The sequence below is a fragment of the Schistosoma mansoni genome, chromosome 1 (genome assembly GCF_000237925.1).
Source record: "Schistosoma mansoni strain Puerto Rico chromosome 1, complete genome".
Taxonomy (NCBI): Eukaryota; Metazoa; Platyhelminthes; class Trematoda; order Strigeidida; family Schistosomatidae; genus Schistosoma; species Schistosoma mansoni.
Window position 1 is genome coordinate 7,124,313 of NC_031495.1, and position 16,193 is coordinate 7,140,505.

At 35.6% G+C, this 16,193-nt stretch overlaps 1 protein-coding gene across 1 annotated transcript in view; it reads left to right on the plus strand.

Annotated features, from left to right (window-relative positions):
- Positions 1-11,012, plus strand: part of Smp_003620 (putative septin) — a 24,971-nt gene extending 13,959 nt beyond the window's left edge. Inside the window, exons 5-7 of the mRNA XM_018793114.1 lie at positions 1,392-1,574; positions 4,352-4,519; positions 10,404-11,012. Of these exons, the coding sequence (XP_018647659.1) occupies positions 1,392-1,574; positions 4,352-4,519; positions 10,404-10,478 (426 nt within the window). The 3' untranslated portion in view covers positions 10,479-11,012. The remainder of the gene's footprint in view (positions 1-1,391; positions 1,575-4,351; positions 4,520-10,403) is intronic.
- The last annotated feature ends 5,181 nt before the right edge of the window (positions 11,013-16,193 follow it).

Sequence of the window (16,193 nt, forward strand, 5' to 3'; positions counted from 1 at the left end):
GAAAACAGGGCTGACGCCCGTCTATAGATAGTAGGGAACTTGATTTCGAGGGTTTTACTTTTAGTAAGGGCCGATAGAATACAAACGCGTAAAGGAGGGGGAGTAGCTCTATTCATTAGGAAATGCTATTCCATTCACCATTATCGACAGTGTATCCCATGAGAGTGGGACGTATGAATTAGTTAGCTGCCGCCTGAAATGCAGGGGACAAGAGTTGCTGCTTAGTTTGATCTATCGCAGTCCAAGCTGTGAGGTAAACGAGGTCCTACTAAGCAGTCTCAACACTTTATCACGAAGTTTGTAAAATTTTTTTACAAAGCCTCCAGGTTTTCCATGGTGGTCTAGCTTCAATTGACTCACGCTTTCAATTATGAAAAATACTAAATCTCCACAAAACCCCTTCTGATAATTAATAGATGTTATAAGACATAGATAGGAAAGGTTTAAAGAGCTTTTGTGTTAGTGGATAGAACTCTTTCTAGATGACTATTGGGTTAAAGGAGTCCAACCCATTTTTTTTAAAAGAGAAAGGCTATTTATTAAAATTTTGCATACTTCTTAAAATTACATTAACTCCTTACAATTTATGATTCATATCTACGGTTTCTGAAGGAAAAAAAAACGTTCGAAACGAAAACATGTATTGCAATGAATACACATATACATATTACCAATGTATTATTATTGCAATGAATACTTTTATAACCTCTTGGTCATTTAATGAATATGTATAATGTTTGTTCATTTCAGTTCATAAGGTTATGAAAAGGATTTATATTACGGAATTAAGTAGATTGCCTCCAAGGCTATTATGGTATTGATACCTGGAATAATTGTTCTCAATCCTTGTTATCTAATACTCTTATTTTATTTTGCATGTAACAGAATCAAGCATTATTCAGTGCATATAAAGTTTAGCGGGCTTTTAATAAAATTGAGATATATTTTCCGCAACTAATTCTTTTCACAAATGGTTTTCGTCGACTGTTGTCCGATTCTGTGACCGATATGCACTCTTCTTATTTGTGAGCATTCTTCGAAAAATTGAGCTCAATCCGAACCAGTAGTGTTTATCCATCAACAACTCACCTATCGTTTGACCTCAATCTAGCATGTGCGCAAGGCATGTGATTTAAGCGGATTGATAGAGATTATCACGATCGGAGTACCATTGAAGACTAAGGAGGTTTCTTGCATTCTAATATTTTACTTTTTAACAGTGGATTCAACACGCCATTCAATTCTTTGAGATTTCCTGGAGTGCACTTAACAATTGTTCTCATTCCATGAAAGCAAACACTTGCAAACTAAGCCAGTTTTCACAAGATTTCTCGGTTATATTGTTATTTACATTTTTTTCTGTTTTTCCTTTTATACAAAACATTGTTTAGGATTTAATCGATGTGACACATCATGTACACTATACAAATTATTTTTCATCACGTTTAACAAGTATTGCTGAAGCAAGTAAATTTTTAGCCACAGAAGATAGTCGTGAACCTTTGAGTCAATTAGAAACGGAACGTTTAGCGCATCAGCGTAAATTGGCTAAATTAGAGTCTGAAATGGAGAATGTTTTTGAACAAAAGGCAAGGTTTTTTTTACCCTATTTATTTGTAATATTTTTCACTATGATTACAGTTCTTAGTATTGAGTTATATATATATCGTTTGAATAAACACACATTGGTACAAGGGGGCAACACAATAAAAATGTGCTTGTGAAGAGATAGAGAATGTAAAGTGTGTATGATAAGAAGAAGACCAACAATAAACGGAATTTAGTGTATGAGAGTGAAGTAATACTTATAATAATGGGGAAAGCATTCCAGTTAGGAAAAGTATTCTTTCGGTTGAATAATTTACGTTCATTTTGATGGAGAAAGTAAGAGAAAGTTACAGCAGGATCGCTTCTATCCTAAGTCATGTCTGATAGCGTCTCTAGCCACTGTGTTGTACCATCTCTAAAGTTCTCAAATACACCCTTCTTCAATAGACGATCTCAGAGGACAGTCCTATCCAACGAATTCAAGCCAGCTCTAATGCCAAGAAATACTATGATTGTTGGCTCGTGAAAAGTATGATGGTCTTCTAACATTTGGCGGAGGGTAAAGATATGATCAATACATCCTCGACCAGAACGAACACCAGCCTGCTTTTCACGAATCAATGTTTCTCGGGTTTTGAACAATCTACAAAGTATGATGGAAACCAGTAGTTTGGACGCAATCGGAAGTAGACTTACCTCCCGATATGTGTTGCATAAACGAAGTGAACGCTTTTTAAAGATAGGGACAACTATCGACTCATTCCATGATGTTGGAATACTAATTGCCAGACATTTGTAAACAACTCAGTCAGTCCCCTAACCAAGAAGTCACCACCATCTTTAAAAAGGTCTGGAAGTAAACCATCTGGACCTGATGATTTGTGTCGCTTCAGGAGTTGAAGTTCCTTAAGGAATTCCTCCTCGTTAGGTGGATCAGTCGCCACAGGCCATGCAGGACAAGACAGTCTGGTCGATGTTGTCGAGGCAGTAGATCAGTTGAACTGCTCCTCGAAAAACTTTACCCATCGTCCAAGACCTCAATAGATGTTAGTGATTGGCATCGCGTCATCTTCACAGATTGTTTCACTCACACCAGACATCTTGCTGCCAGTGACTCGAACGATTTGAAAGAGCTTCCGGTGGTTACCGGAAGCAGCCTGAAGAAACTCAGTGCTTATAAGCGGGACGTTTCGCGAAGCTGCAAGTGATTTTACTCGCCATTTTCATGTCGTCATGCAATTGCAGCCAGTGCTCATCTATATTTTTCAGTGGGCTGGTAGCTAGCCTTCAACCTATCTCGGTTTGGTATTTAGTTACAACAGAAGCTGCAACCAATTTGCAGACACCAATCCGTTTAAGACGATGAATTTGTTGGGTACCGAAACGTAAGATAAGATTAGGGCAAACAAGGGCATGATCAGAATCCAGGTAGGTATTTCGAAAGTAGTGGCAGTCTCATACACAACCAGACCAGCGGCGGCTGATCGCGGTGTAACCAATCTGAGTCTAGGTTTGAGATGCAAAAGGAGGACGCCAGGTGGTACATCGGCGATGACTGAGCCGATAGTTAGTGCTAGCTAAAACCAGGTTATAGTCTGCGCAAAGTTGCAGTAAACGGTCATCGTTATTTGACCTGCGGCCAACAAGTCTCCATCGGCCACCTAAACGACTCTCTTCTATGCCTAGACGACCGACCTGTGCATTCAAGCTTCCAGCTAGTACTACAGTATCTGTGGAACACACTTTATGTAGAAAAAAACAGTCAACTGGTGGTAAAACTCATTCTTGATCGCATCCGGGCTGTAATCTGTCGGAGCGTAGGCGGAGATAACAAAGAGACATTGTTTCTCACACCGATTTCTTCGTAATTTGATGGTGCTTTCTGATTTAACAACATATAACTAACTGTTAGTGGAGATCTAGTCAATCAATGCTGCCTTAGCCTTAGCGCTTAGTGCGTTACCAACGCCAGCAAAATCAGACAAAAATGCCATAGGGTCCACGGAGGCCACACTATGAACCCTTGATTCAGAGGTTTGATCCTCATGGAAGTGGATCAACTTTAGGAGATGCAGTTCCATGGTAGCCGACGACTAACAATAGGTTCATACGTCATTTGTTCCTTCAGGACCCTGGAGCCCATGTGCTATATCTAGAGCTTAGATTCTTAATATACCGCGTATGACTTGTGCACTTGAACGCTAGAACCCTACAAGTCTCAAATAAGAAGATAGAAAACTGGAGAAAAGTATTTGTTGGGCAAGAATTAAAATGTACAGAAAATCATGGGTATTTATGGATATTAGCGTTTGTTAAATCAACATTATGATTCAATCAATCCACAAAGAGGCATGTTATGCTGACTAATAGTAGCATGCCACGTTGATATTGTAGAAAGCTTTATTGCGTTCTGATTGCATGGAATTCTTCGGCTCCTCTAAGGCCTCTGGAGGCTCCGTCGTAGTTCTCGTAAGCCGTCCCAACACTATGTATACCATTGGTTTAGAGTCAGCGTTTTCCAACTCATCTAGGTGGATCCTCCGTATCCATCAACCTGGTTAGAGCTTTTAACATTTACCTTTGAATTTTGTAAACAACACCCCCTCCATGAGAAGGTAGTGAGTAGGACTTCCCTGTCAGTAGCCGTATACACGTGTTCATGTGAGAGCACTTCGAGTGTGAGGGCGAACTCCCTTCATTTCTGACCATACCAGGGCATTGAGCAGCTTCCTCTTATCCTCATTCTAATAAATGAAAGTTATTCTATCCTTCTTTGTTTTGTAAAAAAACTCGTTCATAATAGGTTCATGAACGTACAAATAAATTAATTGAAACAGAACGTGATCTTGTGGAACGTGCTGAACAATCAGAAAAACACATATTAATACAGTTAACCGAGTTTGAGAAACGCAGACAAGAATTTGAAGATGAACGTGCTATTTGGGAAGCAGAAAATCGGGAATCTTTAGAAGTAAGTCATTTGAAGCTATACAATTTTCAATATATTAAGCAGGGTTGGACAATGCCCAGTAATGAAATCCAAGACGCGCGTTTTATCTTATTTGGATGTATCTCTATCTGTGTTGATGGTCACACCAGAACACGGACCTAGTACCTCCCTCGTCCAATGCCAAACCTTTTATTCCCTTAGATAATGAGTTCAGGTAACCACTAGCTTATGCAATGTAGATTTCACTACTATCCACCAGCTCACTCTGTCTAATATGTTTGTAACCTAATGACAGCATCTAGCTAGTCTGCACAGAAAACAAATATACCAACAAAAAAAAGAGATTGATCGATTGCAGTCTTTAACATGAACGAGAAAATCTAAATAAACCTCACAAATGAATTTATTTTTCATATAGCATTAAAAGTACATTATTACAAATTTACATCATTATACTTTGATACTAATCACTATTTTTACAGTGCTTATTAGTAGATAAAAACCTTTAGTCAACTTGTAGTCCAACATTGAAAACATTTTTTATGTGAGAATTTCCAGAATCTCCCTCAACTGTTTGCTATTTAGATGGTAACTAAGCAATATTTAGATGTGTGCCAATTAACTTTAAGTGAACCCGAATACTCTTAGCCGAAAATAGTGCTAAACACAATAATTTTAAGTAATACACAAAACACATACATTTCCTCAATGTCATGTATTAAGAAGAAATCCAGTCAAACAATAGGCCTATAGTCATATTTTTTTGTTTCTTGACCCTGAAGTTTAACATTAAATATCCCAGATCTAGTAGGCTCATGATGGCTAAAGAAAATTAGTGTGAGATTAACAGTTTTCAAAGACATTAAACGTAATAATAACTTAATAATTCCAAACAACAAATTTTATCGTAATATGTAGAAATAACAACGTATCTGGGTATTTGTGATTAAACGTTTTAAGCTGTTTCATTCCAGTTGACTCAAATTATTCTTCATTGATTTGATATTTCGAAGATTTTTTCTTAACTAGTATTGTAAAAATGTGTTTAGGAGTAAATTGAATTACTCAAACGACCAATCACTATTATTTTCATGTCTACTTACTCTGTTTTCATTCATTCCACTATTTATCAAAAATTGATGTTTAGGACTGGAATTAATCAATCTATTTTGGCACATGTATATCCTGTGCGAATTATCTCGATATTACCATTAAGTCACAAGCATTTTAAGCAGAGATAAATAGTGGCTGGCATTGGAATCCAGGATGCGCGTTCTGTCCTATTTGTACGTGCCTGCATCCTAGAGTTGATGTTCACTCCGGGATTCGAACCCAGTCCCGATTGCTTCAAAAGCCATCTCGTTGTTCCTAGAGTTTTTCCCATTTTTTTTTCGTCGTATCATCGTCATCTGAAGTGGTAATAAAACGCCTAGATTTCCTGTATCATCTTCATAGTTGTTAGGTTTTGAATCAAACAATCACTGAAAGTATATAGTTCGGTTGGAAGTTATCTACATAACATTGCATTCACTTTTTGTCAAGGTTATCGTTATCCGACCTCTTATTGTTTAGTATTCTTCGGATACTTTACTCGATTAGTCCTTAAAACCAAAACACAGCTTCGACCAGTGTGTGATTATATTCCAAATAAATCTGGTTGTATGGGAGTGAATGACAATAAGTAAAACATTAGTATATTTATAATTTCATTATGGCGAGGATTCATTGACAACTCTTTATCGTCTCCTAGATCTTGAGTTCCACTATTCCTGGATATATACCTCTTCATTCTATTTTTTTCGAACCATATTGTAGATTTTCAATTATTTACACTATCATTCCTACTTTGTTATTTCGAGTCCTTTACTATTCATCCTGTTATTTTCATATTGTGCTAATATTATGATATGGTAACTTGACTTAATGCACTTCTTTGTTTTGCTCTACGTTAATTACTACTATCTATGACTTATATATGTGTGTATGATCCCCTATTTTAATATTCGATTATTTAATATACTACTCTAAGCAGTACTAGTTGATTTGTTCATTCTACAATATATTTATATAACGGAAAATGAACACAGTATATGAAAATTCAATGCATTTCATTAAATACACTAAGTGTATTAGTCATTATAAATGTGTTATATACTTTACCTACCTACCAGTCTCCCTATATTCACATGTACAAAATATCGACCATAGCACAGTGAAGAAGAGCTTGGCGTCAATTATTGAATATATATGTATATATATTGAATTTCGTCCATTTCAGTAATATGATTGTTGTTGTTCTGTATTTAGAATTTCAGTTTATCTTCTTTGAATAATTTTTATTTATCTATTTATTATTATTCTTTATGCAAATTATTTCATCACATTCAAACCTACTTAGATTGTGCAAAATGTTTGTAAACTACTAAAGTTATTATTTTGACTGTTTGCTTTTATTGATTACTATTCGAAAAGAATGGTACTATTACTACTACTAGTAGTAGCAATAGTAGTTAGTAGTTTGTTAATGATGGTGATGATGACCACCTGTATTAATGTATGATGATTGACTGCGTTCAACTGTGGAGTTTTATTGTTGACTGTTTGTTCCATTGATCTATCTTTAAATTCTACTGTGACTTCTTCATGTTTTGTTTTCTGGATAAGTTCAATTTTTTCCTCATAAAAGTCTTTCTTTCAAATATTGATTGCGAAGATGTAAGACAAAGAATAATGTTAATAGGTTTAATCACGAGCTAAACTCCCATTAAAAACCAAGACGCACTGGATATCTGTTTCATTCTAGTATATGACTCCTCTTTAGTGTGCGTCTACGACCTCACCACAGAAGATTGAGTGCAGCACCAACAGGTCTCGCTTGTGAACACTTAAAATCTAGACCACGGAGCCGGCGTCCAATGCTTTACATTTCTAACTTCACTCAATTCACGTTATTACTCGACCATCTTCCATTAGTTGCAATGATTACTGTCTCACACTTAGTATGATTAAACTCCACTGGTTAGCAATTATCGATAGAAATTCAGAAGTTGCATTTCGAAGCTAATCACTAGTGAGCACACAATTATTATTAGTATGAGGGATTTGTGGAGATTTCGAAATGTCCATCTTTGGTGCGATCTTCCAAGTACATTACTGAGGAGTTACAAACTAGGGCAAAATAGCTTCCCAATGCTTCTTGGTTTTAGGTAGTAGTGTTGCTAAATCAGTTTGTGATTTATGACACTAACATTCTACAATCTCTACAAATCTCCCCTCGCCTATTCTAAAGAAAGCACTAGCTAATTTTATACCACCTATTTTGTGAGTATTGGAAGTACTAGTTATAAGTTTGTCAAATTTGTTGATTTTTAAGTTTTGTTCCAATTTTATAAAATAGGCAAATGAATAATGACTATCAGTGGAATCTGGTACACGCGTTTCGCCCTATTTAGAATTTCGACTAGATGTACAGACATCTCACTGTTTATGTTGACATTGAATTTTCAACCCAGTACTTTTTGCTTCCAACACCAAAGTGTTGTCCACCCAGCTAATTATTGAAGACAAACACTAATTTATTCAACAGATATGATGTTTATATCACTGTTAATATGAGTTTGAATTATTCCATTGTTGTTATTGAGTAAATTCAAACAATCATTGATAATACTTTAAGTCGTATTCTAGTTGTGTTTTTTTCAGTCAGTTTACTAACTGAAGTGGCTGTTCAAATCTTTATAAATACATTAAACATATTATATTTTGCTGATGAATTCCTTCTTTATTCTTCTGTCAAGTTTTGAAGATCAACTTAATTTCTCGAAATCATGTTTTCTTTATGAACTATATAGAAATAATCTCTGTATTCCGAATTTAAAGTAAGCGTTAAAACATCTGTATAACTATGGTCAGTTTTCAGATTCCTAAATTTAACTTCCACATATCCGAGTTGAGATGGTTGTATCATCCAAAATTGACTTAGATGAATGGTTAATAACTTCACGAACAAATGAAATACCTTTGTCTAACCATTAATAGCCTTTTTCCGATAAACCCATAAACTTGATAGAGTAAAACCTAGCTGTACAAATTCCTAACAAGACCTTAACTGTTGAGAAGCAATTGGGTAAAAAAATTTTCCTGAAATAACTAAGATACATGTATATGTAAACAATTTTTACAGAAAAATCATGCGACCAATCTAACTAGCTCAACCGTAGCATTTTTGACTTATTGACTAGATGGTATTCATTCTATTATCTAGTGGAGTCTATGTTTCTTCGAAACTATTGGATACCAATAGTATGTATGTTTATGTCTATATTTTCGTATTAGTTGACTGGCGAACATGTAACAATTACACTGGATCTTAATCTTTACTTTTTTGTCCATACTATTAATAGTATAATAATTGCAATCCATTGACCAATTACCTTAAATATTTTGATATATCTTTTTCTTCCCTATGAAGTAATCACTGAGCCGAACTTTTCTTGTAACGACATATTCCTCGTTAATATTCAAACAATGAGAACTATGTATATGATATACTAACCAGTCATTTCAGTAGTATGACAAGTAATATCTTCATTATTGATTGAATTCTATCTATCTATTAAAGTGAGATATATCCAACCACTTCATTAAAAAAATCAAGAAAGTGGATTTATGCACCAATTAATCATTGTAACGCGTTTATTGTTTTTCAAAAACGATGTATTCTTTTGTATAATATGACTCTGTACAATCAGTACACAAAGTTGCATCCTAAAAAACGTAATCCTAAAGAATTGAGTTTGGACCAAGCTTATTCCCTACAAGACACCAACTATTTGTAGCAATACACTTCCTCTACTATGTGATTGTTTCTTACTAAAAGTCTACAGAACATAAGTTCTTCAGCTGCTTCATTGTTTCACATTGTATTGTCTCCGTCTGACCATTCTATCTTTCAGGAAGAAAAAGAAATCGCAATCGATAAGGACTAATTTTTAATAATGAGGGCTATCTGGTGCAGTGATTAAATTTCGGGACAGAAACTTATGGAAAATTACTTCTGAATATTCAGGCTTACATTGTCATGTATTTATAGACGAAATATGTACTGTTAAAAAGATTACAACTTTCAACGATTAGTAATTATTTAAAGACAAACAGACAGACCACTTGTGTCCAACTGACTAAAAGTGTTATGTGGTTGGTGCGGGTATAAGTACTAACAGATGTGTGGTTTCTTTATTTTTAACCATTAGAGACAATACCTTGTGGCTCAGCTCGTGTATTTATTCGACAGACTTACTTATTCTTGTTGTCCCTCATATAGGAGCATAGGCCGCTCACTAGCCCTCTTCACTGAACTCTGTTCTGGACAATCCTTTCCAGCTCTTTCCACTTACTATTCATTTTGATGTCTGCTTCCGATTCCCGGCGCTATGTGTTACTTAGTCTTCCTCTTTTCTCTTCAGGATTCCAAGTTAGCGTTTGGCTCGTGATGCAGTTTGGTGATTTCCGAAATGTGTGTCCTAAGCAATTCCAACGTCTTTTCCTAATTTCCTCTTCAACTGGAAGCTGGTTTGTTCTCTCCCACAATAGGGTGCTGGTGATGCTATCCAGCCAACGGACGTTGAGTATCTTGTGTAGACAACTGTTTATAAATACTTGCACCTTTTTGATTATGTTTGTAGTAGTTCTCCAAGTTTCAACTCCGTACAGTAGGATTCTCTTGAAGTTTGTATTGAAGATTGTGACTTTGATATTGGTTGATAGTTGTTTTGAACTCCATATGTTTTTCAACTGTAGGTATGCCGATTTATTTGACAGAATTTGTATATAATTTGTTTGATGTTTGAGATTCTCTTCATGTCCATTTATATATGTATCGTTACACTTTTTCTTCTATCCATAGGCTCTTCAGATTATACCAGACCGAGGTGATTTTATCAAGGATAAATTTCGAATTAAACGCAAGGGATTATTTTGATTTTCAAAAACGTGTTCTTTTTGAGAGAATTTCTGTCTGTGATTTTTGTGACTTGTTAAATTAGGTAAGATTTTGTCGCTTTATTTAATTATTACACATGCACACACAGGGTACCTGTGATCAAGTTTTTTTTAATACTGACAGATACTCAATAGATCAAGAGAATTTGTAGTGTTATCTTGTATACTACTTAAAATGCTCATCCTACTTATATACATACATTCATATACGTTGACATTAATGTAATATAAGGATTTCCACTGGCTTCTTTCTTTTTGTGCACCGCTTATTTTGTCTTCCTTTATTCAATAAAGATAATTCATTGAACAATTAAAAATAGAATGGATCTATTATCTTTTACATAAAAACTATTTTTAATGTTTATGCTTGCCTTTACACCGTATTATTGTTCAATTATGATTTCAGTAAAACGAAGTAATTTTTTTATTGTTGTAACTTGTTTTGATTTTTGTGTAGCCTATATTTTTTCGTTTTTTTGATCTGAAAGATACTGTAGCGAATCCACCTTCTATATCGCTGTTACTTTATTACAGTGTCCTGTAATGAAGAGTAGTTCTGTTTTGGAATAGTTAGGGAGTATGGAAGTGTAGAAGTTTTTTTTACAAGACTCACTCGATAATATTTGTTAAGAAGTACTGGAAAATGTTCATGTAAAGTCCCAAACTAACAACTGTTGTCAGAAATCCTATTCTCATCCATCTTGCATTCGAAGGTGAGAAAATTTCAGTTAGGACCGTAAGAAGGATTGAATCAGTACTGAAAAGATGCTTCCCTACAGCCAAACTATATTCAGTTCCTAACTCTAAATGTTTTTTTTTAAATCAATCAAATGTGGAGCTATATCATTCTGAAGTCAACATCAAATGTACTTCCTAATTTATATGTGTTCATGTAAACAGTTGTACAGACAGTATTGAAAGAAGAACATGACGGGCTTCTCCGAAGATATCCCTTGAACAGTGTGTCTTAGTAAGTAAATTTTACACAAATGTGATTACAGAAGCAATTGGAATCACAAACACTCAGTGAAAGCCACATTACTCCAATTAACAGAGGCCATTGCATCAAGTACTTCCAACTTAACAATTATAAACTGGAAGAATGCTAAACGTCTCATTGTCAAGGTAATGTAGGTAACTGTTTTTACTAATGTCGACTAAACGATCTCTTCATTGTACTTTGTAACTGTGATTAGGAAATTCTACTGACATTCACTGACGATGTTAATTCTAATTTTATGTCGACTAGATGCTTTGATTATCACTAAATTGTTAACAATTTTGTTTTATTCACTATCAATGTATTATCATGTATAACTGCACCCACTTCCTTTTATGGCTTCATCCTTAACATATAAGTACTAAAAAATCGTTGCGGCTATGTTGGGTATATTGTTTCATAGCCTGGTTTCTTATGTCGTTTCGAACTCAACTTCCTCGATTACGGTATGTGAAAAATTTTGTGCTAATATTACTGATATAAAATTTAGGTCGTTTTCAGCTGACGAGAAGTTTGAAATGTAATAAATACATGTTATTATTCAAAACTCATTCTTCTTATTTTAAATGAAATTGTATTTCGGTTGGATCCTTCGACGTAATCCTCTAGTTTAACTGGAAATACCTGACCCTAAACTTGTTGAATTATAACCGATGTCATGTGGTGATGATAATTCAATGGGTTGATAACCCTAACTCAGGATACTATCCTGAATCCTAATATGTGAATTTGACCATTCTCATTTACTACAAAGAATCATTTAGCATGTGAGGGTTAATTATCAGTAAAAACTACTATTCCACTGTCACTTCATTGTTTTTTTATTGTTAATTGTATCGTAACAATGGGGCGTTTGCTGATTGTCAGATAAGTCGCTCTAGGTCGTTATTATACTGTACTCTAACCCAGCTTTTCTATCAGACAGGCGAAAACAATTTGTGGTGTAAATTGGAAAATGTGATTATTTGGTGAGACAAATTTCAAAGGAGCGTGTTGACCATCGTATCAGATGTTTGTTTATTTCTATGAAAATGTGATAAGGAGGTTGCAACTGGAAGGTGAGTTTTTTGTTGATACCATTACATGTAGAAACCATAATATTGTCAGGTGAAATGTATTCAGTCATTATCGCTTGTCTTGAACCTTAGACGAGAGTTCTTATATACATTCCATGTGACTGTTGTGAGGAACTGCAGATTATTAGAGTTGAGGTTAGTCCATGCAAACAAACTGAGTCAACAGTGAATGCGCTTCAAAGACAAGCGAAATGTAAACCGATGAATATCGGCTTAGTGGTCTACCGATTAAACGCTCTCATCAGAACCAGTTGGTCTTGGGTTTGACGCCACTGGGTGGAGTATGCACATTTCCGAGTAGCCTTATACTAGAAATAAAGACTGTCTAATATTCCTTAGTTTCGATTGATCTTCTAGACTGAGACCAGTTCGTGCTATAAGTAATAAAATTTGACGATTTCCAGGAAACCATAATATTGTCAGGTGAAATGTATTGTCATTATCGCTTGTCTTGAACTTTAGTCGTTCGATATGAACTACTGGGTTGGTTATCAGTAGTGTAAATGTTAACTGCTTCAATTATTTTCAGTCTTACACCTGCCCGAATTTCATCCACTTCCGACCCATTCGCATCGGTTATGGCTCGTCATGAGCGAAGCCGAGTTAATCAGGCTGGCTCCAGACCTGGAATCATGTGTGATGACTAAATATTCACTTTTCGTCAGGTTTTCGAACTCAGAATACTATAATTGTATTATTGATCCCAAGGTAGCATTCAACTCAGTTGATCGAGAGATTTTGTCAATATTAATCACGGAAATCCATAAACATTATGAAAGGCTCTGTTTATCGATTCGAAGCTCACGATTAACTGTCATCAGAATTGTCAACATCGTGTGGTGATCACCAAGCCTCCCACTATCTCCTTTACTTAGTTTCATTATAGATCTCCTAGAATTAACGTTCCGTTTATCCAAATTTACAGGAACGTTCACTAGTCGACTAGGAATACGCAGCTCACATGGTCCCAATCGATGAAGAAAGTGCAGTTTGTTGATCGTCTTAAGCAAAAATGTAAGCATGTTTGGAATTCTCTTCTCTTAATGTAAACACAAAATGTATCTTCACGACTGATTTGTGTCAACACTTTAACTTATGATAAGTTGTGAAACAGTCGGCCACGTCGATCATCCCACTTATCTTACAGGTCTCATCAGTCTAAATAAATCTGTGTGCGACGAAATCTCGGCACACATTTAGAAAGCTAGTTCGGTTTTCGCTATTCTGCTTCACTTGTTGTGTAGGTGCAATATCCGTCTGCCAACAAAATGGCATGTTTGCCACTCATCAGTCAGTTCCACATTAGTTTATGGCTGTGGTACATGATCTCTGAAAGCAGGAGATAGAGGTAAGTTGAGGTATTTTGAACATAGATGTCAGCGAAGCATTTCTCTCGTTCCGTAGAGCTACTTAATCAGGAATCTTAAGGTAAAATTATGGTGGCGAACTGCTCGATGATGTCGTAAATCTTGATTGACTGAGGTGGTTGAAACATGTGCAACACATGACTACCCACTCTCAACCTCGATGCTTTCTGTTGTAGAAGTACCCTATAAGAAATATACCGGGAGCATAAATATGATGTGGGATCAGCTCATGAAGTCATAGACTGTTGGTCTGATTCACGATGGAATATAGATACGACCCATTTGGGGTCAGCATGATAACTGCAATCAGTTGTTGGAGACTTTAACTGACATTTCACAATCGCTCTCAGTGACGAAAGTGCATTCACTCTACATCTTCCCATAGATCTTCAACTCCAGTATACTTTCATGCATACCTCTCTACACTGTCTTTTAAAACATTCAAAATGCTCAGCCGTTCACTATAGAATTGCTGCTAAACAATTCCGATACATTTTGCAATTCAGTTTGTTATTGTCATCTTGAAGTGATAATATTTTATGGGAACGTGGGTCAACACACGTCTATTGCAGGCTCTATGTAGATGATGTCTGTCTGTCCTCGATTGCACGCACCTCGAATTCTCAGTGGAGAGTCCACAACACAAATTCATTTATATTACTGGTAAAACAATACTGATCATATGACATTGTTTTTAAACTACCTTACGAAAAATACCTGAGTTTTTAAAGTCATACTTACCGTTGGAGTACATTTCAAATTGTACATGACAAGGAATTAGATCAAAACCTCAAGTTAACTAACTAATATAATTCATATGCGGCTGTCAATAATAATAGATTGTATCACGATAAACTAAATGAAAACTAAACAACGAATATTGTCTTCGTTGGCTAACTGCCTCATCCGACCCTCTTGATCACGGCTTCTCACTAGAATTCTGGAAATTGTTTCTCGAAGATAGTCACTGGAAAATGCATAAAATAATTCCCAGTAGCGTGGTTTGAAATTAGTTCACATATCTCCTAATCCCTCACTTCAGAGTAACAGGATTCTGCCAATTAGATCATATTAATGTGTTATAAACGTAGGATACTTGTTATAACGCTAGGGTTTCTAGCTATAACAGTCCTTATACTTTTTACACGTATGTGGGACGTTAATTTGCCTTAGACGAATATCTACACTGGATTCCCACCCAGTGTCTATTCTACAAGACTTCAACACAGCTCAGATCAAGAACACGAGATTAGCCTGACTATAACGTCAATATATTTCCACACCCGAATCCGACACAATCCAACAACAAGGAACAATTAATCACTAATAATAATAAGGATAGTGGAATATATAACACTTGTCACACTATCCGCATGTCTGACTCAGCAAAACAACCAATTGTTGTCATTCTCGCCCATACATCAATTTGGTATTCAGTTTCTATAAGTCACTTGATTTCATGTACCTTGCTTATTGTTGTAATCTGTGTTTATTAACTAATGAATATGGTATTCAGACTAGGCAACTTTCTTATCACTTTAATGTGGATAATTATAAAATTCAGACATGTGATGTTAACCATTCAAGTCCTTTACTTAAGTTTGTTCCTGTTTCAAACTGATATTACATTTTCCTAGCTCTATGTTCACTGTTTGAACACTTTGAATGAGTTAGCTATGAATCACCGATCACTGAAAATGTCTCTTATTACTTATTGAAAATGAATGGGGATTTTAAAATAGATCAATTAAAACAATTTTGGCAAATAGCAGTGTTAAAATATATCTGCAAACACTAGTTTATTTCTTGCTTATTTTTGTTAAATAATGCATCAAAAACAAATGTATGACGATATCTCAACTACAATTCAGGCATTAAATTATTTAAATGTGTTTGGTGCTGAAAAGCACTCATGTGATGTTGCATTACTCGATGCAGTTTGCGGATCACATTTAAAATCGGAGGGGGTTTTGTGGAGAATTTAATATTTTCATAGTTGAAATCATGGTTCAATTGAAGCTAGACCACCATGGAAAACCTGGAAGCACTGGACAGCCGTTTCGTCCCATTATGGGACACCTCAGCAGTGCGCATCCACGATCCCGCACTCGCGAGACTGGTAGGTCCTGGGTTCGAATCTCGCGAGATCGTGGATGCGCACTGCTGAGGAGTCCCTTAATAGGACGAAACGGCCGTCCAGGTTTTCGATGGTGGTCTAGCTTCAATTAATCCATGATTCAACTATGAAAAAA